The sequence below is a fragment of the Epinephelus lanceolatus genome, chromosome 9 (genome assembly GCF_041903045.1).
Source record: "Epinephelus lanceolatus isolate andai-2023 chromosome 9, ASM4190304v1, whole genome shotgun sequence".
Taxonomy (NCBI): Eukaryota; Metazoa; Chordata; class Actinopteri; order Perciformes; family Serranidae; genus Epinephelus; species Epinephelus lanceolatus.
Genome location: NC_135742.1, coordinates 41,519,089 through 41,545,320, shown reverse-complemented (window position 1 = coordinate 41,545,320; position 26,232 = coordinate 41,519,089). Strand labels below are relative to the sequence as shown.

Sequence of the window (26,232 nt, the reverse complement as noted above, 5' to 3'; positions counted from 1 at the left end):
CTGTTGAGTAAATATTGGATGAAGGGGTGTGTGAAAGGAGAGTGTAACAGCCAGATAATGTTCAAATAAAGAGCCAAATGATCACCTTTTACACATTATTTTTATTCACAGGCTTATTTAGATTTAAACAACTTATCCCTCAATAAGCTTTTACTGTAATATTCTTTATTTTCCCATCCTTTCATGGTAACAAAATGTCAGTCAAAGGTCGGGCTTGTTCCTGGGCAGTCCTCAGTTACAGGTTAATCTAGGCTCAACAGTCACTGAGAGAAACAAAAGGATGTTAAATACAAAAACAAGTGCTGAACACTTTGCACTTAAAACAAATAAATACTGACAATATTTCAACTGGTACAAGTGAACTGTTAAGGGTCACTTCAGGAGATTATTACAATTTATCCCCATACTTTCATAGTACTATGAGCCTGTTTCAAGCAACAGAATCACATTCAGTTCAGGTTCTACAGGACAACGACCTTGTTTGAAAAATGTATCACATATTTTACAGATGAAACCTAAAAAAGGCAAAAGTACGGGTAATACCAGATGTTATGGTTACATGGAAAGTTCTTTGAGTTCTGGGATCAGTCTTACAACTGTGGAAAAAAAGTCAAAGTTGTCAAAGATTGAAGTCAGAATTCTGCGGGCGAAACTAGTGAACATTTTAACAGTAACAATGTTTTTCCTCAAAAATGTCAAAAATGAATCTCAGAACTCATTTTCATATTTTGCATGGCACTAATCTGCCTCCATACTAACCAAATACTCAATTTCAAAAAAACTCCATACAACAAAGGCACTGACGATGAAGAAGTGAATCTGTGTCACAGTATGACAGTGGATGTATGGCAGAGTTTTGTGTGTTAGTCACTGATATAGTCCTCTATGATCAGGTCCTCCTCCTCCAAAAGGACTTGGCTTGTCGTAGGTTGGGGCTGACTGGCTGGCAGTCCCTCCTCACCCCCATGCTGAGGTTCCTCTTCCTCTTCCTTTTCCTCCCCGCTATCTTCCTCCAGCTGAGCTGGCTCTTTGTCTGTCAGAGCCTCCAGTTTTAATCTGCACACACACAACACAAAATCAAAGACAGAAATAAAGACAGAGTACAAAGGTAAGGTCTAACACAGTTTACAATGCCAGAGTAAAAAAATATCTGTTTGAAATGAATTAACAGATACTGGTTTTCAGGAATCCTCAACGTCATTCTACATCAGCATGATGTATGCTAAACCACAGGGATCCATAGAAATAATCAATGGCATAGCTTTGGTTTGACATGTACAGGGAACACAAAGTCAACCAGAGGAAATAATTATGTTTCATAAACAATCCTAAAACCCTGAAACTTGTGGTCCTTCACTCCTGTCATTTCTCCCTCTTCATATTTCTCACCAGTACAGACTGCTGCTGTAACATGGCTGGATGGATTACTTGGATTGCAGACTCTGACGACTCAGAGACACACATGAATCTGACTGCATTATGGGAAGAGAAAATGTCTGTAGTACCTGTTGGGGAACCTCCTCAGTGACATCTGACCCACGTCCTGGATAAAAGCTATCTGAGCTGGGAGACAGTGTAGCAAAGACCACTTTTGTTAATCAATCCTCATAAATTTTATCCACAGACACACTTATTCAAATGAGTTTACAGAGCTCTGTTGAATGTGATGAGATACCAGCCTGTCACAGCAAACAGGATTCAAGGGTCATGACAACACATTAATAATCTTTGTTTACAGTTTACAAAAATGACATTGTTCAGCAGTGTTTGACAGTGCTGGCTGCACCAAAGCGCAAAATGACAAAACCAATATGAATGAAGCCAGTGTTGGGCAAGCTACTTGGAAATTGTAGTGAGCTAAACTAGTTACTCTACATTAAAATAATGTTTCACTTCATTGAGGCTATCCCCAAAGAAATGTAGCAAGCTAAGCTATGAGAAAATAGCAGAAGTAGCCTGCCACTTGCAAAGCTACTTCTATGTTTTTACTTTGTCAAATCAGTGTTATCTCTGTGATAAGAAAAACTTGTAGCAAAACAAATAGGCAGGCAAAAATGTTCAGTTGAACTGTTATAAAACAACAGACTTAAATTAAAACCTTTTTTGTGACATTTGAACATGTCCTTCAATTGCATGACATCGGCAGTCAACCTATTGCTCTCTCTTTCTCTTTTGTCTTCCTTCTTAATTCATGTCTCTGTCTTGGCCTCTTTCAGTAGGCTTTCTGGCTATGTAATTCAAAAATAGAATTCCAAAATACTCTCACTCACTCACTCACTCACTCACCTCTCAACTATATTGTCAGAAAAGTCAAAGCCAGCAAACCATAGAGAGGATAATGTTCATTATTGATCTCACTAGTTACAAAAAACCTTTCAAAACAATCTGTACTTTCAACTTCATTACTGTCCAAGGTTTGTGTGCAGTATAGTGTGTGTGTGTGTGTGTGTGTTTTACCTTGGTTCCTCATAGGATTGGTAAGTTTGGCCAGGTATGGCAGCAGTTCAGTCTGCAGGCTGACTGGTGTCAGACAGAAGCTCCTGAACAGTGACTGAGCAGCCAGGCAGTTCTCTCGGTGCTAACAGAACAACATCAGTCTCATTACAGTCTGATCCACTGTCGCTACATTCAAAGTTTACATCTACATGACACACATTACAGGACGCAAGACAACAACACTGTCCAGTTGTTTTGGTGACCCAATCATAATTCAGCTTTTGGATTTAGTGTTTTTGGGGTATTTTTACTGCCTTTACTTTTAAGCTCATATCACAGTCATTATAAAGGCTACATACACATGCTATATCTTGTTTTTTTTAGGACAATCTGGGCTATCCAGATTTGCCATCATTTCATGTCCTCCTATGTGCCTGTATTTTATATTAATTTTTATATCAATGAAAAAAACAAATCTGTGTGACTAAATTCTTACATTTTTACATGTATCTCAGCATAGCAAGTTGGAAAAAGACATATTCTGCCATATATGAAGAGGGGAGACTCTCTGGAATCTGGCAATATAAGAACCATGATGCTGGGACATTCTGTCACTTCACAGTTGTCCAGAACATGTGGTTTGTGCCAGGCGGACATGATTGCCAGTATTTTTTCATTATTGCAAGAAATTCCATTGACTCATTCACAATTCAAAAATGTGTTTTATCTTAAAGAAACGTAATATTTACATCTAAGATAATAGAAAAATAGTCAACCAAGTGCAATGATGTCCTCCAAGATAATATTTGCCACTTTGTTTGCAGTAAACAAATTTTGTTGTTTTTGTTGTTGTTTTTCAGTTTCAGTTATATACTGGGGGGGCATTTTGGGCACTGGAGGGGGGGTGTGTGTCCCCCTCAATGTATATGGTGACTACGGCCCTGTCATGCATGCATAATTAGGCTACAGTTGTCTGGGAGCGCAAAGGTGAAGTGCGCTGGTCTTGTCATACAAAGTTTGATGGAGTGTCAACTGGACAATATGGAGATATTTGCATCTTGAAAGCCGGACTACAAATGTGGATAAACAGGGAGAAACACACGCAAGCCTAAGACGTCATAAGATACAATATTCCTCACTATATGAAGTGACTGATAACAAGATCTGTATAATGGGCTGTAAAGAAATTTGTCAGGTTTTTATTATTATTATTTTTATTATTATTTTATTATTATTTTTATTTTGTAGACAATTAATCTGGATTTATAGCATGATGAGATGGCAGCACAATGATGTGTGTGGTATCACTGGAAAGCTCTGGTCCTGCGCTTTCATGTGATATGTGTGGCATTTCTGTGCGAGCCTGCATTCGCAAGTAATCTATCCAAACATTGGACTACCGTCATGTGCTTGGCCTTGTCGGAAAGCTACAATTCCGCTGTTTCACGTGATATGTGTGGCTTCTCATTATGATGCAAGGTCGGAGAAAATCAATAGAGAAGAACAGGTGTGAATTTGGACGCACTATGCATCGTTCGGGCCCATAGGGTTAAGAATGCTATTAGTAAAGATTATTTTATTATTTCACTCTACCAAGGACTGATGCCCTTTTTTGCTTGATCTGCCTGATTTGTTTTATCATTTATTTGGTCTTTTGTTTACCTTTACAAATAAATGACAGGAAATAGAAAATACAGAATGTCAGTTGATTAGTAACAGTCATTTATAATAGAGAAATGTCAAAGTTGTGCTTTATGACAACATTTATAAAATATGTCTTCATTATATGGTTTGTACACCTGATTGCACTGACTGTGTTTTTCAACTGTAGCTTGCTCACAAATCTGGCCATCTATAACTGTAAACAAATTATCATTAGATTGTCAGTCACCCTCTTTATGGGGTTATGTTTGACGACAACATGTCTTCTAAACCAGTCTTAACGATGTAGTTGGTAACTTTTATAAAATACATTTTTTGTCATGTTTGCTGAAAATGTCACTAATTAAAGTACGTGAGACGGATAGTGTGTGAAAAAAATCCCAGTCCTCCTCCTTGTCAAAGTGCTTCAAATGGTATTTGCTAGAATCTACTGTGTCTGAATGCAAACAACCAATCAGAGCCTAGAATTTTCTAACACAACTGTCAATCATGTCAATCACTGCTCATGAAGTATGGAATATGGAAGGGCTCTTAACTTCTGACGTTTGTAATAGTAAGTCAAACTTGTTTGTCTAAACAGGTAACAATATAATGTCTTAGCGCACCAAATGTTCCTTTAGACGACAGAAAATCCCTGTTAACAAGTATATTTCTGACATCTTAAGACGTTTAATATTGGGTGCAACCATTTCACCAGTTTCAGAGGGGAAACTTAACTCCGATTTAACAAATCCGCAGTGCCAGAAATGTGGCAGACGAGTAGAGCACTGGCTGGTAATCATCACATTTATTCACTTTACATGGAGCTAAAATTAATACAGAATTATGTAAATTTTTTGCCACATGTGTTACTGTCTGTTTATGAGTCATAAGAAATCATAATTCATCTTTTAGGAGTTGAAGTTTACTGTAAGCTAGCTCGGGCTCTGTTAAATCTAATAATATGCCAACAGGACAAGGCAAGCTAATCGCTAACACGCTTTGTTAAAGAGGAAACAACAAATGCTTTATGATGACTGTCAGAGATGATGGAGGTATGATCACGTCATCTGTAACATAACAGGTCGTGTGTTCCACATGTATTATTTCCTAATCGCTCTAGAAAAGAGGATTAGCATACCATTAGCATATTGTTCTGTACCGCTGCAATAGGAAAACAGCAGTTCCAGTGCAGCGCCAGAAGTCGCGCCTATATTCATGTAAGGTATCATGGGGGCTAGGAGTAAGGTGGATGTAAAGCTCAGTTTTCCTGTTGGTAGACACCAACCAATGGCATGGAGCCTTTAATGTTCTAAACGTCTAAAGATGTCAGAAACGTACTTGTTAACAGGGCATTTTCTGTCATCTTAACACGCATTTCACTCATTGAGACATATTTTCACCTGTTAAGACAAACAAATTTGACCTATTAACATGAATGTCAAAATAGACGTTTAGAGCCCATCCACGCTCCATAGTAAACTGCAGTAAAACTAGGCACTGCTGAATATGAATCAAGAGTCTGTTACTGCATTGCCTATTTCTCACCTCAAATGTTTTCAGAAACCTATTTAAGTGTACTGCTTAGCTGTAAAATGAGAAATTTTGTGACCCGTCCGCCATGTTGGATCCAGTTGAGCCAAAATGAACCACCACTCACCCGTCGGAGCAAACTCTCTGGGATTGGTTGTTTTCCTTGAGCCGCAATGGATTCTAGCAGATGCAATTAAGAGCAATGGATTCTAGCAGATGCAATTAAGAGCACTACAGAGAAGACAGACTATTTGTCTTGTGTATGCTGTGTGGGTATACTTACTAATTGTAGCTTTTAACTTTAAACCACAGCTAAGCTAATGACAGAGCAACAGCCCCAATATGTCTCACCTTCTTGTTGACCAGCAGCCAGCTGGGTTTGTGAAGTGGTCTGAAGCCAACAGAGACTTGTTGAGAGTTGGAGTAAAGGAGCCCCCTGGTGGCCACTGAATACCCATAATGCTCCATAGTGCTGCGACTCTGCAAACAACACAGCACAGCACAACACAGCACAGCCCTTTATACAGACAACACAGACTACTTTTCACTGACAATCCACCATGGCCCATACTGTTAATAAACAGGTAATAGCAATGCTAATACATCCGACCTGTCACTCTCTACTAATTACATTTCTTCACTGTAATACCACCTACTACACAGGAGAATGGACTGCTGTGATTACAACCTTCCATAGTCGTAAAATACTGTCTCACAGTATTATAAACCACTGTGTTGTGGTGCTGTGGAACTGAGGGTATGCTACATTCATGTGAAAGCAACACCTATATGGTATGCAAAGAACAGGAACTATTCGATTTCAGATTCTAGTTATCAAAGCATTTATGTCACTTTTTAATGTCTAGGGAAAGACTGACCGCCCAATCAGAAGTGAGGAGGTCAGCATCAGACAGGTACTCGCTGGCTCGCTCCACATCCTCCACCTCAGAGAAGAAGTCCAGGTAGTTCTGGTGAAGGTACAGGTTGAAGAACTCTCCAGACATGTGAGAACGCTCAACAACCAACTGAACAAAGAAACACAGACAGTTGAGCTCTGAGTGTTCTCAAAGACTAGTGGACATTTGGGCCTGCCGTGTGTGTGTGTTAAAACTAGGAAAAAAAGGCATGTCTGCACCTCTGGGTCCACAAGTAATGCTTCTCTGTGATGATCAGACAGGTGAGGTGGTAGAGCAGGTCCATGGACACATTCTGCTGCTTCAGCACCTTCATGTTTCCCTCCTGTTAATGACAAAACAATCACGCATACTATTTGCCTCATGTGTGATCAACCAAGGCCACAGTGCAGCAGTCATCCTCTTCAGTGACCATATGCTTACAGCTGCAAAGGACTTTCACCAGGTAAATCAGCAAGGAGCACTGACAAAAACTGTATTTTATCACACACATTATGCTTCTTGTGATCCTCATAATCCAAATGACTAAGAAATGACTTTCTGCATGAATCCAAATCGGCTCAGTAATTTTCTAAAACAGCTGCTAAAGGTAGTTTATATCCAGAGTTACACAAACAGGATGAAATTGTGTATTTGTTGGGGACTTTTTTAAGCAGCAGATTAATACACATTTGGGGATCGAGTGAGTGTTTGTGGCAGCAGGACATTTTATGAGGGATTGAGTCAAAATAAACTACAGTGTGTGATAATATAGGAACATGTCACCCAGCACAACAGTGTGGTTCACTAATGGAGCTCCATGGCAAAGACGGAGAAGATATACACACCGTGCTTGTTAGCAGGATACCATAAAACTTCAATTAAAAGCTGTGAAACACCTTTTTTTTCATACCTGTCTGCATTAGTCTTCGTAGCTTAGCACCACAAAAGGGTGTAAGCTTTTTATGAAGATTGATGCACTGTTAGTCTTGCAGTCAAGTATTTTACACCCATACTGTGCGTGGTTGTGACCGTCACCCACCCTCCCTGGAGACTAGCCTATCACCTTTATTGGAAAAACTTTCTAATATGAGCCAGAGAGGGCCGTGATACACCAAAGTGTGTCAAGGGGAAAGTAAGGGACAAGCAGGGGGGATTGAGGGACAGGTGCTTAAGTCCTGACTTATATAGCGACAGTGCATGCGGAGAAGAAGGAGTTAAAAAAAAACAAACAAGAGAAACAGGCAGTGTAGCTGATGTATTGTGGCCTTGAGGTTGTTGTGCTCCATACAGATCACCGAAAATCAACAAATAAATGTATAATAAAGGAAAAAAAAAAAAAAGAAGAAGTCTATACTGAACACCAGAAATGTAAGAGTCCTGGTGGTGGAGGAAAGCCCGATTGTGGAGAAGAGTTGCCAGAGCAGTGTGGTAGGTTTGAGAAGCAACTGAGCCCCTTTTGAGTGATCCCATCAGTTCTTTGCGATGCGTCACGGAGCTGAAGTATCGAACATGCATGCGTGTATTTGAACCCTCCCAATGTGTTTATGAGAACCATCACCAGGGTCCAGGGCCAATGCCCCAGCTCAGCAGGGGAAGGCGGCCAGTAAGGCACCCCAAGGCCGCAGGAGCCTCATTTTTCTACAAGTTATATTCATACTAGTTTAAATAACTAGCAGAAGCACTCTGGCTTCCTCCCACAGTCCAAAGACATGCTGAGTGGGGATTAGGTTAATTGATAACTCTAAATTGTCCGTAGGTGTGAATGTGAGCGTGAATGGTTGTCTGTCGCTATGTGTCAGCCCTGCGATATTCTGGCAACCTGTCCAGGGTGTACCCTGCCTCTCGCCGATTGTCAGCTGGGATAGGCTCCAGCCCCCCCGCGACCCTCAAGAGGATGAAGCGGTTAGAAGATGGATGGATGGATGGATGGATGGATGGAATTTAAGGCCGGTCCCATATAGATGCCTGTGCCAAATATGGGCCCATTGAGTTCAGTGATCTAAGCAAATAACAGCCCAGGCTACAAACTGAAGTTTTATGGTACATTAATTGCTGATTTAGGTATTGTCTTTCCAAAAATCCTACCACAAACAAGAGAGAGGAAAGACTTGTATGGACCCTGGGACATGTGACTTACGTTTGCAGTGCAAGATCTTTCCCAGAGCTCTGAAGAGGAACAGAGAGGCATCTTTCCCCCCAATAGCCTGCACCTCTTCCTTCTCCTTTGTCAATTTGGACTTCTTCCTTCTCTGGTTTGTTGTGGAAGCCACATGTCTGTCCTTCTTCATCCTCCACAGCCCCTTTTCCAATGACGTGTCTGGACAGTTACAATGATGACAGAAGTTCTTTGACATCAGTTGACGAGACAGGGCAACAATAGTTGTTCTGAGGAAAGGTCATGTGGTCATTCAAATCAAAAGTTATTTATAGTAGATTTCACAGTTATATGTATGTGTACACTCTTGACTTCCCCTCTGCTGTGGTGTGTGGTTTTATTCCTGACCTGGATGGGAGGAAAATTGGAGGCTGTTGATGGCACTGCGAATATCTCCTGAGCTTCCTGAGCACAGCGTTTCCAACACTGCCTGGTCTGGGACGCACATTCTCCCACAGCTCTGCTAGGAATTATGGGAAAATACACTGTAGAAAACACATTAAAACTTGTACCAAAATGTGTAATCAACTGCAAGGCTTCCTCTCACCTTTCCTGCCTCCAGGGTTGAAATTCGAGTCAGGACCTTCATCATTGTGGTTGGAGCCACCGGATTAAAGCTGAAAAGAGCAAACACACAAAACAGTGTTCACTGGAATCCAGTGGCTTCCCTTTAGAGGATTCTTGAGAGGATACACACAGGTCAGCAGCACGAGGAACGGTTTTGTTCAGTATCCTGTTAATCCGCATTTGATTACAGCAAATTCTAAAAATAAAGGCCAGAGTTCAAATAATGTCTGAGACAGAAATAATATTAACATGAACATATGAAGGCCAAAACATCCATGCAATTACCCAGCGGGCCCACAGTGTGGTTAGATGTTGGTGTTTGGTTGAATTATGTTGTAATGTCAAGTGACCAAAATTCAATGTTAGTATGTCGTCTAATGCCAATGTCAATTTGATGGAGAACACTGATGACTCAAGATGCTTATATCTTGTTAGTTTTAAGTTGTGTGAACCAAACTCCAACTTCTTCCAAACTTCTCCCGACTTCATCTTGACATTGAATAACCACATTTACTTACATAAGTTACGGAGACCAAAACCCAACGTATGCAAAACGTTATAACGTTAAGGTCAACACAATGTCAAATCATAATATCGTTAGACATTTTAAATACTGTCACCCCGATTTTCATTCCAACCAAAATTTAATGTCTGTCCGACCTACAGTCCGTCATATTGACGTCTGGTTACAGCAGGGTACCTTTAATATAAAGGCATACGTGGTAAAGTCAGCATTATGTAAACCACCACACATTCAATAAGTACAAAAGAGTCATGTCATACTCATAACTCTACAGCTCTAAGTTTATTCTGCAGATTAATTGCAGTCACTTCCACTGCAATTTCTTTCGTTACCTACTGTCAGTGAAACTCAAATTTCCTGCAGATGTTTCACATTAAAAGTCTTTCAGAAGGGCTTATGCTCTTTCAGTCACTGAATGGCTTTTAATGTGAAACATCTGTGCAGAAGTGCTGGGTTTCACTCAAAGTAGCTTAACTGTGATCGAAAAAACTGCAAAGTCGAAGCAGCTGTAACTAATTAGTGACTGAAAACAGCATTGAAGAGTGGTGAGAATGACTCCATTATACTGACGGAATTATCCATCCAATTATCATAGTCACTTATGTTTGACAGTCACAAGGAAGCTGCAGCCAAACCCAGCTGACACTGGGCATGAGGCAGGGACACACACCATGGACAGGTCACCAGTCAAGCACACAGCTGAACTGTTTTGAGCAGAGAATCACCTGTGTTGGCTGGCTTTCTTTAATTTGACAAATGACAGGTTAAACACAGGTCAGATAACTCCAGTCAATTCTGGTCACATCCACATATATGTGCAATTAAGGCCTTATTTACACCTGGTATTGACATGCGTCTTGGATGATCCGATCACAAGTGGACAGCATGCAATACAAGTGTTGACAGCCACCAAGATGCATTGTGATCCGATCACTCAAACCACTTGCTGAGGTGGTGTGGGATGCATTTGATCACACATCCTTTGTAGTGTAGATGCTAATACATAAGGCTGCACATTTAATTGAATTTTGATCACAATCATGATTTTGACTTCCCACAAATAAATGAAAATGATCGGTTACTATACTGATCTTAAAATGCATGCTCTACTCATGGAAATCCTTTGCATATCCAGCTGTACCGACACAGACGCTAACGTGACTAGTGAACATGTTAGCATGCAGCTGGTGAGATTGTGGTTGTGATAATGGTGCATGGCACCTTTTGACCCTCTAGCAAAAGTGAAGTAGGCAGTAGCGAAATCTGGGGACAAATGGTCAGCTGGAGACACGTTATAGACACAGTGTGAATGGCAATGTGTCTCGTCCGTCCACTCAAATCACTGAAACGCATGTTAATACCAGGTGTAAACAAGCTCTTTGAGATTAGCCAATTAACCTAACCTGCATGTCTTTGGACTGAAGGAGGGAACAGCTGGAAGTTGTGCTGCAGACAAGTTCATTATACTGAATTTATGATGGAAGTGTTTGTATTATTGCTTTAATTAAAAGAAACGTGGATTACATATTGTCTCTTGCCAAAACTGAAGCACATATTTACTAAATTTGCCTGTTTCTTGGTATCTTTGGCCATGAATGTATAAAAACAATCTTCCGTCTTTAGTCCACAGCTGGAACTGAACTGTATCCACGGTCTCTGGGGTCTAATGTAGCTTTCCATAAAGGTCTAACACCTCTGTCAAAGCCAACAGTGTGTGTTGCTCAGAACCTTATGCTGCTGATGTCCAGTTCCTCCTGGATCTCTCTGGGAAAAAGAAAGCGTGAGCTGCTGTCCCCACTCAGACTGTCTGACACTATGAACACCAGGGGGCATCGATTGGTCTTCACAAAGCGCCTGAAAGACACACAGCAGGCCACAATCTGACACAGAACAGGAATACATAAGCAGCAAAGATAGCAGTCAGTACATTTACATGCACAGTTAAGTCAAGCTGCGGTTACAGCTCGACTAGGTCATTTAATTGTACAACTGTCCTTGTCCCAGTATGCAAGCACGGGAGGGGAATCCATTTATTAACCAAAGTATGTCCAACTCCGACAATCGAGTGTCGTCCAGCTGTTCCGCCACTTTTTGGAACAGGTCACCATTCTGCCTTTTCCTCCCATCCATGTATTTTAAAATATTTTACTCTTTCAGTTGACAAAGTATGAACTGTGTCTATATACTGTGTCCTGTAGAAAGGCTTTCATCAGGCACACACTTCCTAATGCTTAGGGCGAAACATGTCTTCATAGCAGTGAGAAAGATTCCTATCAATCTCCGTTATCTCCGTGGAGAAATTATAAGCTGCAAAATTAAACCAGTAGTGCTAGCACTGGTCTCTGTGCTGCTGTCTTTAATGTTACATGATGGCTTCAAGGTTGTGTGTCATCATAGTAACTTCTTCTAGAGTAAAAGCATAAAAGGAAATGTGGGGGAAAACGATCATCTCACCTCAGGGTATCATGTAGGCTGCCAGGCTGCCTGTAGAACTGATTTGGGAAATCCTGAGAAGGGACAAGTGAGGATCAAATATTAATTCAGGTGTGTATTTAGGAGCTTTTATCAGCCATGCATCACTTTCATTGTTGTGAGCTACAAAGAATACCTTTCGTATATATTGCCACTACTGTGTCAAAAAAAAAAAAAAAAAAATCCTCAATCACCTATTAAACTAATTCTGTGCACAAATAATGATGTAAGCGGAATTATGATATATTTGTACAAGATCACAAAAAGGTTCCCAGGAATCTTTAAACAGTCTTGAATTTAATTTTTAAAAATTAAGGCCATAAAAAAATAAAAATAAAAGGCCCTGAAAAAAGTTTATTTTTAACAAAATACAGGAGCAGTGACTTCAGGTGAATGTGTACTACATACTTCCACCAGTATGAGCTTCCTGTCTGCGGCTCCTCCATCCCCCACCATCCTCAGGCAGTTGTACTTGTTCGCTTTAAGGAGAAAGTCCTGGAACTGGACTAACTGGGAGCTGTAGGATGAACCATTTATCCTCCATTCTGAAAAGAGACAGAGAATTAGAGACACATCAGAAAAACAAGATGGAGAAGTCTGTATACTGAGACAGGATAGTGGTGTAAGTACCTGAGATCATATATCACAGCACACTGGTTAGCTTGCATCCACCCAAAAAACATCCATCCCCTTTTACAAATATTGTAGAAGAAACACCTCTCATAAATAAAGCAATCTAACACATCAGCACAAGCTCATATCTGATACTGTCTCAAAGAAAGCATTCTCGTTTCAATTTGTCTGGCCACTAACTGGCAGTTTTTCTTCAAAAAGGTAATTGTCTTTTATATTCATGATAATAACTTCATGGTAGTTCTTGTTTTTACAGTGCAACTGATGGGTATGAGGCAGGTAGGACAGTAAAGGTTTCTCCTCACCGTGCTGACTGCTGCTGTATGGCTCCACGTTGGTGGGGTTGGTCCACTCCTGAACCCTGAGGCCCAGTTCCAGAGACAAAACCTGGATTGTGGCAGTCTTTCCACAGCCTGATGGTCCCGTCAGCAGCAAGATCCCACCCTGCAGGCCACAACAGCCAATCTGAACCTTTAGCTTAACTTGAGACCACCACAGACAACATTTTAATAATTTACACTCTTTCTTGAGATTTGGAATAAAACAAAACACTCTACAAGTGGGCTGGAGAAATATACTTTAAGGATCAAAGTCTTGACTATTAAACCTTGCAATGGGCCAACCTCACAGTGTTTGATTTTTTAATCAAATAGCATACCTAAAGGATGTAATGGCCAGAAAAGTGTTCAATGAAGAATATTATGATGTCACAGTGACACAGTAACATGTCATCACTTCATAATTATATCCTTAAACCACCAAATTCTAAATCAGTTCACCCTTGACTTAAAGTTGACATTTGTGCCAAATTTGGAGATATTCTCCTGAGATGTTCTTGAGATATCCTGTTCACGAGAATGACACAGGTGATAAAATCATGATGACTTTGACGATGACGGACAGATGTACATATGGACAGAAGGACAGAAGGACAGAGGGACGGTCAATCTGAAAACATAATCCCTCAGGTCACAGTTATCGTTGGCGCAGAGGCATAAAACCACTTCCGCCTATGAGTAGCGTGCCTGAGCACACATGTATATATGAGCTTTGCTTGAGCAGAGTTCAAACGTGGAGTGCAATAGACTGTTTGTATTGACGTGTTTTAAATCATAAGGTTTTGGCAAAAAAGGATGTATCTGGAAAGTGCTGAGCATACGACTGGATAAATGACCACTTGGATTATACTGCAGGAGTTGTGCCCAAATTTGTAAAAGGATGTATTGATATAGTTTTGCTGTTGTTAAACAGAGCCTTCAATTCATGTCAAATGTTTGCCTTTTTCTGATTCTTCGTCCACCATAGAGGCATACGAGAAAAACAACGCTTGCTTCACAAATTCAAGGTAACCTGGTGAGTAACTGATTTACAAATGGTCATTCAGCAGGTGAACTTTTCCTTTAAAAAGGTCAGAACTAGGGCAATAGTTGTTCACAGACTTTATTCGAAAACTGGCTGGCAGCCAGGATACAGTTACTGAAACATGAAACTTCAGTTACCTTTGATGCGTTTGAGTGAATTCTCATCCAGTTCTCCACTTCTTCTATCTTCTTCTTGTGGACAGCTAGCTCAGCCTACACAAACGCAGAGTAACCATTACTTAAGACTAGAAAGTTCAGTCTTGAATTTCTATTACACCTAAAAAGTTTATGATTAGAGCCCTCAGCCACTCAACACATACTCAGCCAGAATCAGAATCAGAAATACTTTATTGATCCCCGAGGGTAAATTGTGATTCATTACAGTCACTCTACTGTAAAGAATAGAGAATTATAAGAGGTAAGAATAGGGGTATGAAATAGAAGTATCTAAATATAAGTAATAACACAGAAATAAAAATGTGCATTATGCTACAATGTTAACACTACTACTTAAGATATTAAGAATAAAATATATATCTTCAGTGTGCTCAGTCTGTAAAAATATACAGATATGTGCACTGTGCTACATCACACTGTTTAAACTAGTATGTTACATTAAGAAATAATGCTATAATGGTTACAATACACATGTCCATACATACACTGAAAGAGTTAGTGGTCACTGTAATCATCCCTTCCACCTACACTGGCCACCAAGTGATGCCATAGCATAACTTCAATGAAAGAATTCATTCTTAAAGGCTCTAAACTTTGGGGGATACTCACATAATTTGACTGCTGACCCAATTTGGCTTAGAATGCAGTTTTACACTGATTTATATAACAATAATAATAATAATAATAATGATAATGTGTCATACCACCTATACAGCAGTAGCTACGGCTTTAATATTTCTAAGTGTATAAAGCCATTGCATGCAATGTTGCAATTTTTTCAGAAGAATTGCCTTATGGATTTAGATTTAAAAAAATATTCGTATTAATGCAATGAAGCATCTTTATTAATTAGGTAATTCATTACTGGATTAGCCAAAACTGACTCATATTGTATTCATAAATAGTTTCTTAAATGATTTTCCAGAAAATTTACTGTATCAAGACATTTATCAAAATAATTATTTAAAATTACAGAAGATTTTAATCATATTGAAGACATTGTGTGTATTTACCATATGCTCATTTGTATGTTGAGGCTTGATACTGGATACTGGTATAGACTGTCAATGTGAGTGTGAACAAATAGGTATTTGTAAATACCCATGGTAATGAGTAAGGTTATAGGTTGTGTCTCATGATGTATTTTATTCCTGGTGGCTCAGAGCCCTCACTGCTTTGATGTGCTAACAATATCACAACATCACAATACATATGACCAAAGTCTGCATGTCCAAAGAGAGGGCATTTGAATTCAAACCAGTTATTGGCTGTATCCAAATGTATCCATGGATACCAAACAAATGTCAAAAGAGATTATGCTAACCTGTGAACGGGGCGAGTATCTGTCCACCCAAGGGTCGTCCTGGTTCCTCTGGGCTGACTCTTTCAGGAGGTAGGACGTGTGAGGTTCTGAGCTAATGGCCGGTCCTGTCGTCTTCCTGGGCCTCTTGGGCTCTGCCTTGGAGCGCAATACCTGGCTGCCCTTTTTCCTTTTGGACGTAGCAAAGGTTTCCCCTTGCAAATCAGTGAAGGATGGATCCACCCAGCGGTTCAGCTATAATAAGTACAGTCAAACAAAAATTATTAAAGATGTATAAGGAACAACTGAAGAAGGATGTCTAATATAAGTCAACATTTATAATTTACAGTAGAATTGAACACAATTGATAGACAGAACTAGATGTTACTAGATGCAGATTATAGGAGGAGGCAGGGATCCTTCATGTGTGCTCAGTGACGCACTACACCACCGACTGAGGTTGGCAGAAATAAAAGCATTGCCCAAGAAACATGGCACATATGGACATTATATGTGATTGAAGTGAATGTTTGATATTGAAAAGTGAGCGTAAATGACAGATAAAAAAAGACAGGAATATTTAGTGGAGGACCAATGTGAGAATGTATTAACACCAATCAGCCAAAACATGAAAACCACTGGCGGGTGAAGTGATTAACACTTATCATCATCTTGTTACAATGCAATGTTCTGCTGGGAAATCTCGGGTCCTGGCATTCATGTGATGCGCTCCACCCACCCAAACACTGTTGCGGACCAAGTGTCCCTCCCTCGGGCCAACAGCAATCCATGATAACAGTGGCATCCCAGCAGGACGATGCATCATGCCACACAGCAAGAACTGTTTAGGGATGGCCCAAGCAACATGAGAGAGACCTCAATGCATGGACCTAGCCTTCAGATTCCCCAGATCCCAATCCAGTGGAGCATCCTTAGGACATGCTAGTACCCCACTTTGCAACACACAAGTCTCAAGGGATCTGCTACCAACGCTTCGGTGCCAGACAAAACAGGACACCCCCCAGAGATCCTGTTTCCATGTCTTCACAGGTCAGAGCCAAGTCAAATCCAAGGAGGATCGAGGTACCTTTGGCATACTAAAACATCTCCTTAATGCTCCATCGGAGTGGGATCTGAGAAATTTTAAGGCCAGGTCAATACGTTGAGCTCCTTGTCACATTCCTTGTGTCATTTCTGAGTACTTTTTGCAGTATAGCATGGTGCATTGCCATCAGGGACTGCTGTTGCCATGACGGGGTTTACTTGGTCTGAACAGTGTTTGGGATGATGAAACATGTCAGGTGGCATCCACATGAATGACAGAACCCAAGGTTTCCAAACAAAACATTGCATTGTAACTAAGGATGCACTATAATACTGGCACATCATCAATATCAGCTTTAAAATGAACTATTAGAATCGGCCAGAGTGCCTTTTCTTAACTTGCACAATGAATGAATTTTACATACACTGAAAAGCGTTCAATTTCATGTCTCTAGCTGTGGGTGGGCCATCATGATAAGAGTATGCATGCATTATATGATGATGATTCAACCCAGACTTGATGATCACTAAAATTAGGTGGGGAAAAAAAGTGGATATATTGATATCAGTATCTGTTATCAGCCAAATGAGTTGTTATATATCAGCATATCCGATATGGGCAAAAAAATCCAATACTGTGCATCCCTAATTGTAACAAAATGATCAATGCTATTTACTTCACCAGTCAGTAGTTGTAATGTTATATGATATATGCATGTGTGTGTTTATACAAACACCCATAGCTTATTGATGACACATAACACACATAATGTACACACATATAACTTACTCTGCTTGGAGCAGCTTTATCTCCCACAGAAAGCTTGTCCATCCTGTACCGTGGTGCTTCACATTTAGGGTAACGTTAACGTTAGCAGCTCAACGAACAACTCAGAGCTGCTGATGTGATCTAGTTAACATGGGACAGCAGAAACAAGACATAACGTAAGTTCTCTTAATATAAAGAAAGGGTGTGTTGATGGATTTTTGATGTTTTATATGGCATTATCTTTAGTTTAACTTCTATTTTCACTGTTTGTTTGGGCTGCCAAAAAATGTACCAAGGTACCCCCATACCACAAACATTTGCCCGCTAAGTGGCTAATACCTGATAAAAGTACAGCATGTCTATTTCAATGTCTCTGGATGGTGATGTCGACTGCAGAATGATGAACTGGTTAGCTAACGCTGACTAAGTTTTTATGTTGAGCTAATATAATATCTGTAATAACTTACCTTGTTTGACCATTTGATGTGTCACAAGTACACACGGAGCTTCCCCTCACTTCAGACTCTTATTCGGGTGTAATTTGTGAATTAGTAATTTGTGAATCAAAGAGGCAGTAGAGTTCACGTTAGCGTTACTGACCAGTTGAAGGAAGCTTCGACGGAAAGTGAAGTTTACCAATTTAAACTCCGGGCTTCAGAGTGTCGCAAACTGACTGTGCTTTGGCGTAAAACTGACGTAAAGCCTGCGTCGGTTTACCCCAGTGTTTGTGGGACGTCTGCTCAGGCTGGCGTGATAGCAAACATCTATTAGCTAGCTGCTCCACATTTCCATTTTGTTAGCTTCCTCTTTTTCAGGTTGGTCTCTCAATATTTAGCGTAGAGATTAAAGAGTCTGTCTATAATCGCATGAAGAGATAACAGGACTGTTGTGTCTTTCAGGTGGCCGTCATCAAGACACGTGTTGGCTGCTAGCAAGCTATGAAGATGAAGAAGCGACCAAACATTTTGTTAACAGGTGAGATAGATAGAGCTGTAAAAAATACAGTAATATACGTGTCACACTAGAGGAGACATGTCAATATGTCAAGAGAAAAACTAAGCCTTAGCATATTCTGTAAGAATAACACACACACACACACACACACATATGCCATAATAAACCATTTCTGATCATAAGTGAATTACTAAATGTCAGGTAGGAAGTTGAAAAGCAGTAACCTGATCAGATCTCATCAGATTATGAAGCAATAGTGTGCATTACTTCACCTTTTAAATAGGGCAACCCTTAATGTATACGTTCTCAAATGACATCTTAGATGTTAATCCTCTCTGCTACAGGAACGCCTGGTGTTGGAAAGACCACATTAGGAAAGGAGCTGGCCCAAAGGACAGGGCTTACCTATGTCAACATAGGAGACCTGGCTCGGGAAGGTAAAGATACTCATAGCTTTTACAACAAATAGAAACACAGGCTGGAACGAGCATCTGTCATCCATTACTTAAATTATTGGTCATTGTTTTCGTGCTGTCATAGCTGTCCCTGGTTTGATGTACATGTAGTATGCAAATAAAAGCAGATCAGTGTCAGACAGAGGCTGAGGCTGTTCTAATGATCCTAATCCTCTTTCACCAGGACAACTTTATGACGGCTATGATGAAGTGTACCAGTGCCCGATTTTGGATGAGGACGGAGTGAGTAAAATTCTCCATGCAAGCTTTGAATTTGGTGATAATATATTGATCTGTGCAGCACAAACGCAGAAACACCTGAGAGCTGGATATGATTTGGAACTATTGCACCATTCTGCTTCTGTTTTAACACAGTATTGTACTCAGCCACAACCCACCATATGAAATACATTTTTTGGTCTATGTTGTTTACCGTGCTGTTAGTACTTAAGATAGTTTGTTTACTGTCTGTGCAGGGCTGTACAGATTTAATTGGGCATACAGGGCTACTTGTGTGCCAAATTAAAATGGAGTCAAAACCACACCAAACAGCCACAAACCAGCATGGTTCTGGTTGGGTTTTGGAGTACTTCCATAAAACATAACTTGGTGCACTTCACACCTTGGGAGGAGGTGCTGTTTCTTTCCTCTGCTGTTTCATATACTGTATATAGAGAAATGATATGCAAAATTATTTTACTACATAATGATGAAAACTCTGTCTGTGGGTGTGGGTGTGTGTGTCTGTCTGTGTGTTCCATGTTTTTCTCCTCACTGACTTGGTCAATCCATGTGAAATTTGGCACAGTGGTAGAGGGTCATGGGAGGATGCGAATGAAGCAATATTACATCAATTGGCCAAAGTGGGGCGCTATAGCAACCGATTGAAATTGCAAACTTTGAATGGGCATATCTCATGCCCCGTATGTTGTAGAGACATGAAACTTTGCACAGAGATGCCTCTCCTCACGAGGAACAAATTTGCCACAAGAACCCATAATTTCTGGTTATATAGATTTTCTGCCATTTTGAATTATTTGAAAAACACTTAAAATCGATCTCTTTCTACGAAGTTTGACTGATCTGCATGAAACTCGCTGAACATAATCTAATATCCAATATCTAAAGTGGCAAAAGTTGGAAAACTTACTAAAACTGAGCTTCTATAAGGCAATGAATATTGCGGAGGGCGTGGCTCATCACATAAAGGTGTATAACATCTCAAGGGTTTCACCGATCAACATGTAACTTTGTAGGCATATGACCACACATAATCTGAGGGGACCCCTCCATTATTGACCCAATCAAACAAAATGGGGGCGCTAGAGAGCTAATTTCTTATCTAGGCCGAACTGCCATATCGATTTTTACTAAACTTGGTAGATATGTAGAACAGGACGCCTCAAGGTGACTGGAGAAATTTAACTCTAATTGGCAACTGGGTGGCGCTATAACAACAGAAAAATGCTTAAAAATGGCTAAAATGCGACCGATGACTGTGGCTCCCCCTGTGGACCAATGTTGTGGTTTTTCTAATTTTTGGTATGACTAAGTCATGGTATAGTATGCTGCTGCAACAAGGGCTAGCCGCACCTTTCCCATGTGAACTACCAGTGCGCCCCACGTTTAAGTCAATACAACATATAAACACTTCAACTATCTGCCTTTCAACGTGCTACCTCAACTACTAATGTACAGTTTTAGCCCACTAACTATCCCACTATTGGCAATGTTACTACTGTACTTTCAATAAAGCAATCGTACTATCAAATTCACAAAAACTCCCAAACACACACCATGTGAAACTGCGTAGGCAACTGTGCACTCAATGGGTATGGACTAGTCATAATAATTGAAGGGATTGCAGGGGCAGCTTTGTGTCTCTGGGAGCTTAAATGTGTTTAATTTGAAAGTGTTGAACCAACATGAGCAAACTTATCTCCACAGATAGGTTGGGTGGATGTTAGATGTAAATGTTATTTTTTCTGATTGTGCAGGTGGTGGATGAGCTGGATGAGAAGATGGTAGAAGGTGGTATGATTGTTGACTATCATGGCTGTGACCTGTTCCCTGAACGCTGGTTCCACATCGTCTTTGTCCTCCGCACAGATAACACCCAACTGTACACACGGCTAGAGAGCAGGTAACCTTCACTTCATTTCTCTTGCATACTGAACCGCAATGAATGTATGACTCCTGTCTGACTGTGGACAATCCAACTAGTACCAGCATGATTTCAGGTCTCGTTTGCGTATTTGAACAATTCAAAGCTTTTGCAGAGCTGAGGTACTGTATATCACTGTTGGGGCACTCTTGACTTGAAGTGTACCACTGCTGATCTGCTAGTTTGTGACACTAAAAAATGACCTGTCCTTTGTTTTTCAATGGCAGATGACACCACCCACCAGCAGATCTGCATCTTACAGACATATACCTTAGTTGAATATGGTATTGCACTGCTGTGTGCCCCTTTTAACCAGCCTATGTTACTTAAAATTACTGGACGGATAGCACCATCCACTGCCATGTACTGATGGTGTGCGGCTCCTATTTTAGGGTCTTTGCCTATCCTCAGTGGTATCTCACCTTTGATTTTTGGCATGCTGCTGTCTCTCTGCTGGCATATGCCACTAATTATGCCGTATACAAATGGCTTTCCAAGTGATTTTGCTGTTGCAGACAAATTTCCAATATTGGAATAAAATCATGAGAGTTTTACCTCAGATGGTGTTCGCTCCCATGATCTTGTTAATTTGGAGTTAGGTGGTCATAATTCTCAATCCAGGCTGTCTTAACTTCTTTATTTCATCTTCACATTCCAACAAAATCCAATGTTTAATATTATCGTATTTTTTTTGTCTTGGCTCATGCATATACTGACCAATAGATTAGCTCTCTCCAGCACCAAACAGGAAGCAGCAAATCAGGTAGACAGTAATTGTCGGGGGGACTCTGGGGAGGCGCAAGATTGTGAACAAGTCTGTTTTCTCGTACTGTGGAAAAGGAGAAGAAACTGGAGTTGTGGAGTGACCAAGAGAGTCTGTTTTTGTATCTGATCCACCAATCAGTACTTACTCTTGGTGAGAAATCTTAATTTTTGAAACTGTTTGCCTCTCATTCCCACGGTCCCACTAAAAGAGCACAGCTAGCCAAAGGGGGCTGGAAGCGAGCCGAGGTGACAAAAGAGCGGCATGCCATTAGCTGTCCTGGCATCACTTTTATTTTTATGCCTCCGTGCCAGCGATAGCTGTGGCCAGAGGCATTGTGTTTTGGGTTGTCTATCTGTCTGTCCTATTCTTGTGAATGCAATATCTCAAGAATGTCTTGATGGAATTTTCTTCAAATTTGGCACAAACATCTACTTGGACTCAACGATGATCTGATTAGGTTTTGGTGGTCAAAGGTTACTGTAACCTTGCATCTGTCTCATTCATGTGAATGCGATATCTTAAAAACACCTAGAGGGCATTTCTTTAAATTTGGCACAAACGTCTACTTGGTCTCAAGGAATTTGGTGGTCAAAAGTTAAGGTTACTGTTACCCCACAAATCTTTTTTGGCCAAAACTCAAGAATTTGTATGCTGATTATGACAGAATTTCTCACAAATGTCTAAATAGGATGAAATGATTAAGTGATTAAGTGGCGGGGGGGTGTTTGTGTGAAGCATCCATGTTTTCACAGACATGGATGTAAACTGAAAGTGCAACTCAACTGGTGCATGGAGGCATACAACTGTGAGGTGGTATTTCTAGTTGCATTTTTCCATAAATTACAGCAAGCAGTGTTTTTTAATCTAGGGGTCAGTCTGTACAGCCACATGGAAGGAAACTTAACTGCTTGATAAATCCTGCCTCCCCAAACACTCTATTGTTTAACCCTTGATAAATTTATCGATTAGCTTTACTCTGTCCTCTGTGTGACTGACAGGGGTTACACAGGAAAGAAGCTGCAGGACAACGTGCAGTGTGAGATCTTCCAGACTATCTACGAGGAGGCCATGGAGGCCTACAGCGAGGACATCGTCCACCAACTGTCCAGCAACACTCCTGAGGACCTGGAGCGCAACCTGGAGCAGATAGTTCAGTGGACTGAGCAGTGGATGAAGGACCATAACTAGAATCTGAACTCAGGACTGTCAACAAAAGTTATTTAGACATTAAAAACAAACTGTATTGATTTTTTGATCTGCATTTATTTTCATAGATTTTTCCATCATGAAGAATGGTTTATATATTCAAAGTCTGATCACTTTGTATAGTGGCCTCTGACCCATCTAATTTTAAAGGAGTGTTGTTGGGCCAACTCTAACAGTTGGACTTGGAAGCAGTTTATATATCTATATATATCCTTTTAAAAACAGTAAGACACCTGCAGTGTATTCCAGAAAGCCAGTTTTTTTAACCCCGGGATGAGGGAAAGACGTAATTTAAACTCTGGGTCAATTACTTTGGTAACTATCTCTGTGAACCCAACCTGCTCGCTGGTAGGTTTTCTTCAACAAACCCTGAGGTTCTCTCTGTCTCCTCCCTCTTACAGAGCCAGACACGCTGTTTCAATTCTACACTGAGTCAGTCTGTATCAAAGCATTTATTGAAGCGCATTAATTAGTGAAAATTTACTGTATGTCAGAATCACAATCAGATCAGATTGTGAGCTTACAATCATGTCTTTATGTCTTTGATCTATATATTTTAATGCCTCTGTGCCAATAGCTGTGGCCGGAGGTAACATGTTTTTGGGTTCTCCATCTATACGTCTGTGCAGCTGTACATACCATTCTCTCAAATGCAATATCTCAAGAATGCCTTGGCATAAACATCCACTTCACTCAAACAGTGAACTGATCAGAATTTGGTGGTCAAAGGTCAAGGGCACCGTGAACTCACGAAATAAGTCTTTTGGCCATAGCTCAAGAATTCATGCGCAAATTATAACAAAATTTTCTATTAGCATGTAATGATGAAGTGATGACATTTTATTTCTAAATCAAAGGTCAGCATCACTGTGACATGATAATGTTCTGAAAAAAAAAAAAAATTTCTCTGGCCATTACTCAATGTCTTAACTCAGGAACAGAAGAGGAAATATTTATTCAGATACTGAATTGGTGACACTAAACTTGGGTGTCTATCTTGAAACTGTGCTGATTGTAAAGCTCTTCTGTGCTGGGAGGGGGGGGGGGTGTATGTGAAGCATTCATATTTGCACATTTGACATGGATGTAAACTTGTAAATGCAACTTTACTGGTGCATGGAGGCATACAACCATGAGGCGGTAATTCTAGTTTTGTAAAAAAGCATGTTTGTATTCCTCAAAGTAAGATATTGAAAAGTGTTGTTTTGCTATTGGTACTGAAATTCAGATTTTGGTACCAGTATAGACCCATTCAAGCACCACCCAGTTTCAGGTGTATTGTTGATTAGCTTTAATGTAGATTTCTATTTTTATTTTTCCCCATATTGTGACAATGATTTTAATTGTGAAAACCATCTCTCACAGCAATTTGATATGTTTCTGAACTTGTTGTGGATGTTTGCACTTGGTTGAAAATGAACATCTGTAATAATAGTTCAGATACATATACTGTGTGTGTTAAGACCCATGTTTAAATAATATAGGACCATCAAAAAGTTACAGCTTCAAATCTGTGACTCAGCTGTCCATTCTTGTCTCTCTTTTCTCCGGGGGAATTGTTGGCCACAGATGGGGTTCTGGCTGGCCCATTTGCTGATATTCAGAATTGCCCCAAAGAAGCATCATTGTCTCAGATGTGGTGTGCTGTGAGTCAGGAGCAAAGGTTGCCCTGTTCCCTGTCTGATGTTGGCTACACTCTGAAGCAGCTTTGCTTTAAGGACCCCTCTAGACTTTGCTCTGTTCATTGCCCCAGTCCCTGATAACTGCAGGCATCCCTGAGACATGTTGTAGCTACCACCATGTTCAACCACAGATATGCTATCCAGGTGACTTCTGCTACCTGGGTTTAGCCAGTTATGTCTGGCATTCAGGCATTAGCTACACTCTAACATCAATATTGTCATGATATTGTAGAGTTGACTATTGGTGCTTTCACAAATTGTTTAGACTGAAAATGTTGATAAAAAATCATCAGTAATGTGGGCATAACAGTCTGATAAGTTAAAAAAAAAAATAAAAAAGACACCACTTTACTGTAATACAGCCTTTAAAAACAGGAAAAGCTAACATTTACGATATGATATTAAAAGTTAAGATATCTGGGTTCATATCATGATATTATGTTGCCCAGCCCTACCACAAACAGATCGTCACTAGATACCACCTTGTGATAGGATCATTCCTGCTGTGATACAGCGATCTGACACTTAATACAAATGTGGGCCAGGGGCATAAAGTTGGGGGGGGGGGTGGGTGAGGCCATGCTTCCCTTTCTTCCGGCTCCCTTGCTCAGATCGCGCCCATCTTTGTACTCAACCTTTATTGGGATCTCAACTACACACCTGTAACGTTTGGTGACTGCATCTTGCACAGTTGTGACACTATTGCAGTGACAAACACACATAAAGAAATTATCTTTCTTTCAATTTTAATTCTTATGTGCTGGAATCTGAAAATACTGGAATCTGTTGATTTAAATATATCTCTACTTTAGGAAAGATATTTAGATATCTCCACTGCTGTATAGAGAATGTGAAGGTAAGTCACACGGTATGTGCTGGGGTAGTTATCTTGGTAGGTATGTGATCTGTTACTCTGTGCACACTCAATGCATCGGGGTCTCATCTGGATCTGTGTTGTTTATTGTGATTAGTTTGTGCATATACCATTTCTTTACTACTCAAGCAGTAACGCGTAACAGAGCAAGTTTTTCCTAACCATTTAACACAGCCTGACATCAACTTCGTTTGCCTGTTTCACCTTTTTATATAGGGTAGACCTTAAAACTAAACTGTGCCCTTCAAGTGTTAAAGGCTACATAAAAAATACCATGTCACCAGATATGATCTTTAACTGGTCGTAAACAAGACCAAAGCTTGTGAGCTCTGGCTCTAGGTCCTGGATAATGTATGAACAATCTTTCAGGCGTCATGACATGAGAACACCTACACAGTATGTCATAAGACCACACAGTCCTTAACATTCCTGAACTCAGCATTCAGAGGTTGGCTTGAGAAGGTATGTTCAGCACAAAATATGTAAATTTAGTCGCAGTGAGATAGACTGCATTATGAAATCTGAATGCCTTCTGACTTTTGTCTAACATGTTTATGTTTACATGTATTTTATTGGAGAGGTTCCAATGTTCAGTCAAGGTTTCAGCGAAAAGTTTTACGTGCC

General features: G+C 40.3%; 2 protein-coding genes across 3 annotated transcripts; one reads left to right on the top strand and one right to left on the bottom strand.

Moving 5' to 3' along the window:
- Nucleotides 1-81: 81 nt before the first annotated feature.
- rad17 (RAD17 checkpoint clamp loader component) lies at nucleotides 82-18,124 on the bottom strand. 2 transcript variants are annotated; one of them, XM_033618546.2, is made up of 17 exons: nucleotides 17,975-18,124; nucleotides 17,529-17,648; nucleotides 15,719-15,949; nucleotides 14,356-14,430; nucleotides 13,162-13,300; nucleotides 12,632-12,768; nucleotides 12,206-12,258; nucleotides 11,480-11,605; nucleotides 9,209-9,278; nucleotides 9,010-9,124; nucleotides 8,644-8,823; nucleotides 6,746-6,849; nucleotides 6,489-6,635; nucleotides 5,962-6,090; nucleotides 2,458-2,578; nucleotides 1,506-1,563; nucleotides 82-1,056 (listed from the first exon to the last, which is right to left on the bottom strand). In XM_033618546.2, exons 2-17 carry the CDS (start codon nucleotides 17,568-17,570, stop codon nucleotides 864-866), a joined length of 1,920 nt encoding a protein of 639 aa, XP_033474437.1. In that variant the 5' UTR covers nucleotides 17,571-17,648; nucleotides 17,975-18,124; the 3' UTR covers nucleotides 82-863. The 2 variants fall into 2 exon arrangements, with proteins under 2 accessions (XP_033474437.1, XP_033474438.1); XM_033618547.2 differs by having other exon boundaries at nucleotides 9,010-9,121.
- Nucleotides 18,125-18,192: 68 nt separating this feature from the next.
- Nucleotides 18,193-24,562, top strand: ak6 (adenylate kinase 6). The gene is made up of 6 exons (XM_033618993.2): nucleotides 18,193-18,322; nucleotides 18,407-18,482; nucleotides 18,806-18,898; nucleotides 19,101-19,159; nucleotides 20,914-21,059; nucleotides 22,845-24,562. Exons 2-6 carry the CDS (start codon nucleotides 18,446-18,448, stop codon nucleotides 23,032-23,034), a joined length of 525 nt encoding a protein of 174 aa, XP_033474884.1. The 5' UTR covers nucleotides 18,193-18,322; nucleotides 18,407-18,445; the 3' UTR covers nucleotides 23,035-24,562.
- Nucleotides 24,563-26,232: the final 1,670 nt, after the last annotated feature.

Bases quoted from the DNA above. Each gene is read 5' to 3' on its own strand.
- rad17 (XM_033618546.2), bottom strand. From the start codon at position 17,570: ATGGACAAGCTTTCTGTGGGAGATAAAGCTGCTCCAAGCAGA. The intron at 15,950-17,528 runs GTAAGTTATATG...TACTTATTATAG, and splicing joins ATAAAGCTGCTCCAAGCAGA to CTGAACCGCTGGGTGGATCC. The intron at 6,636-6,745 runs GTGCAGACATGC...TTCTTTGTTCAG, and splicing joins CATTACTTGTGGACCCAGAG to TTGGTTGTTGAGCGTTCTCA.
- ak6 (XM_033618993.2), top strand. From the start codon at position 18,446: ATGAAGATGAAGAAGCGACCAAACATTTTGTTAACAG. The intron at 18,899-19,100 runs GTAAAGATACTC...CTCTTTCACCAG, and splicing joins AGGAGACCTGGCTCGGGAAG to GACAACTTTATGACGGCTAT. The intron at 21,060-22,844 runs GTAACCTTCACT...TGTGACTGACAG, and splicing joins TACACACGGCTAGAGAGCAG to GGGTTACACAGGAAAGAAGC.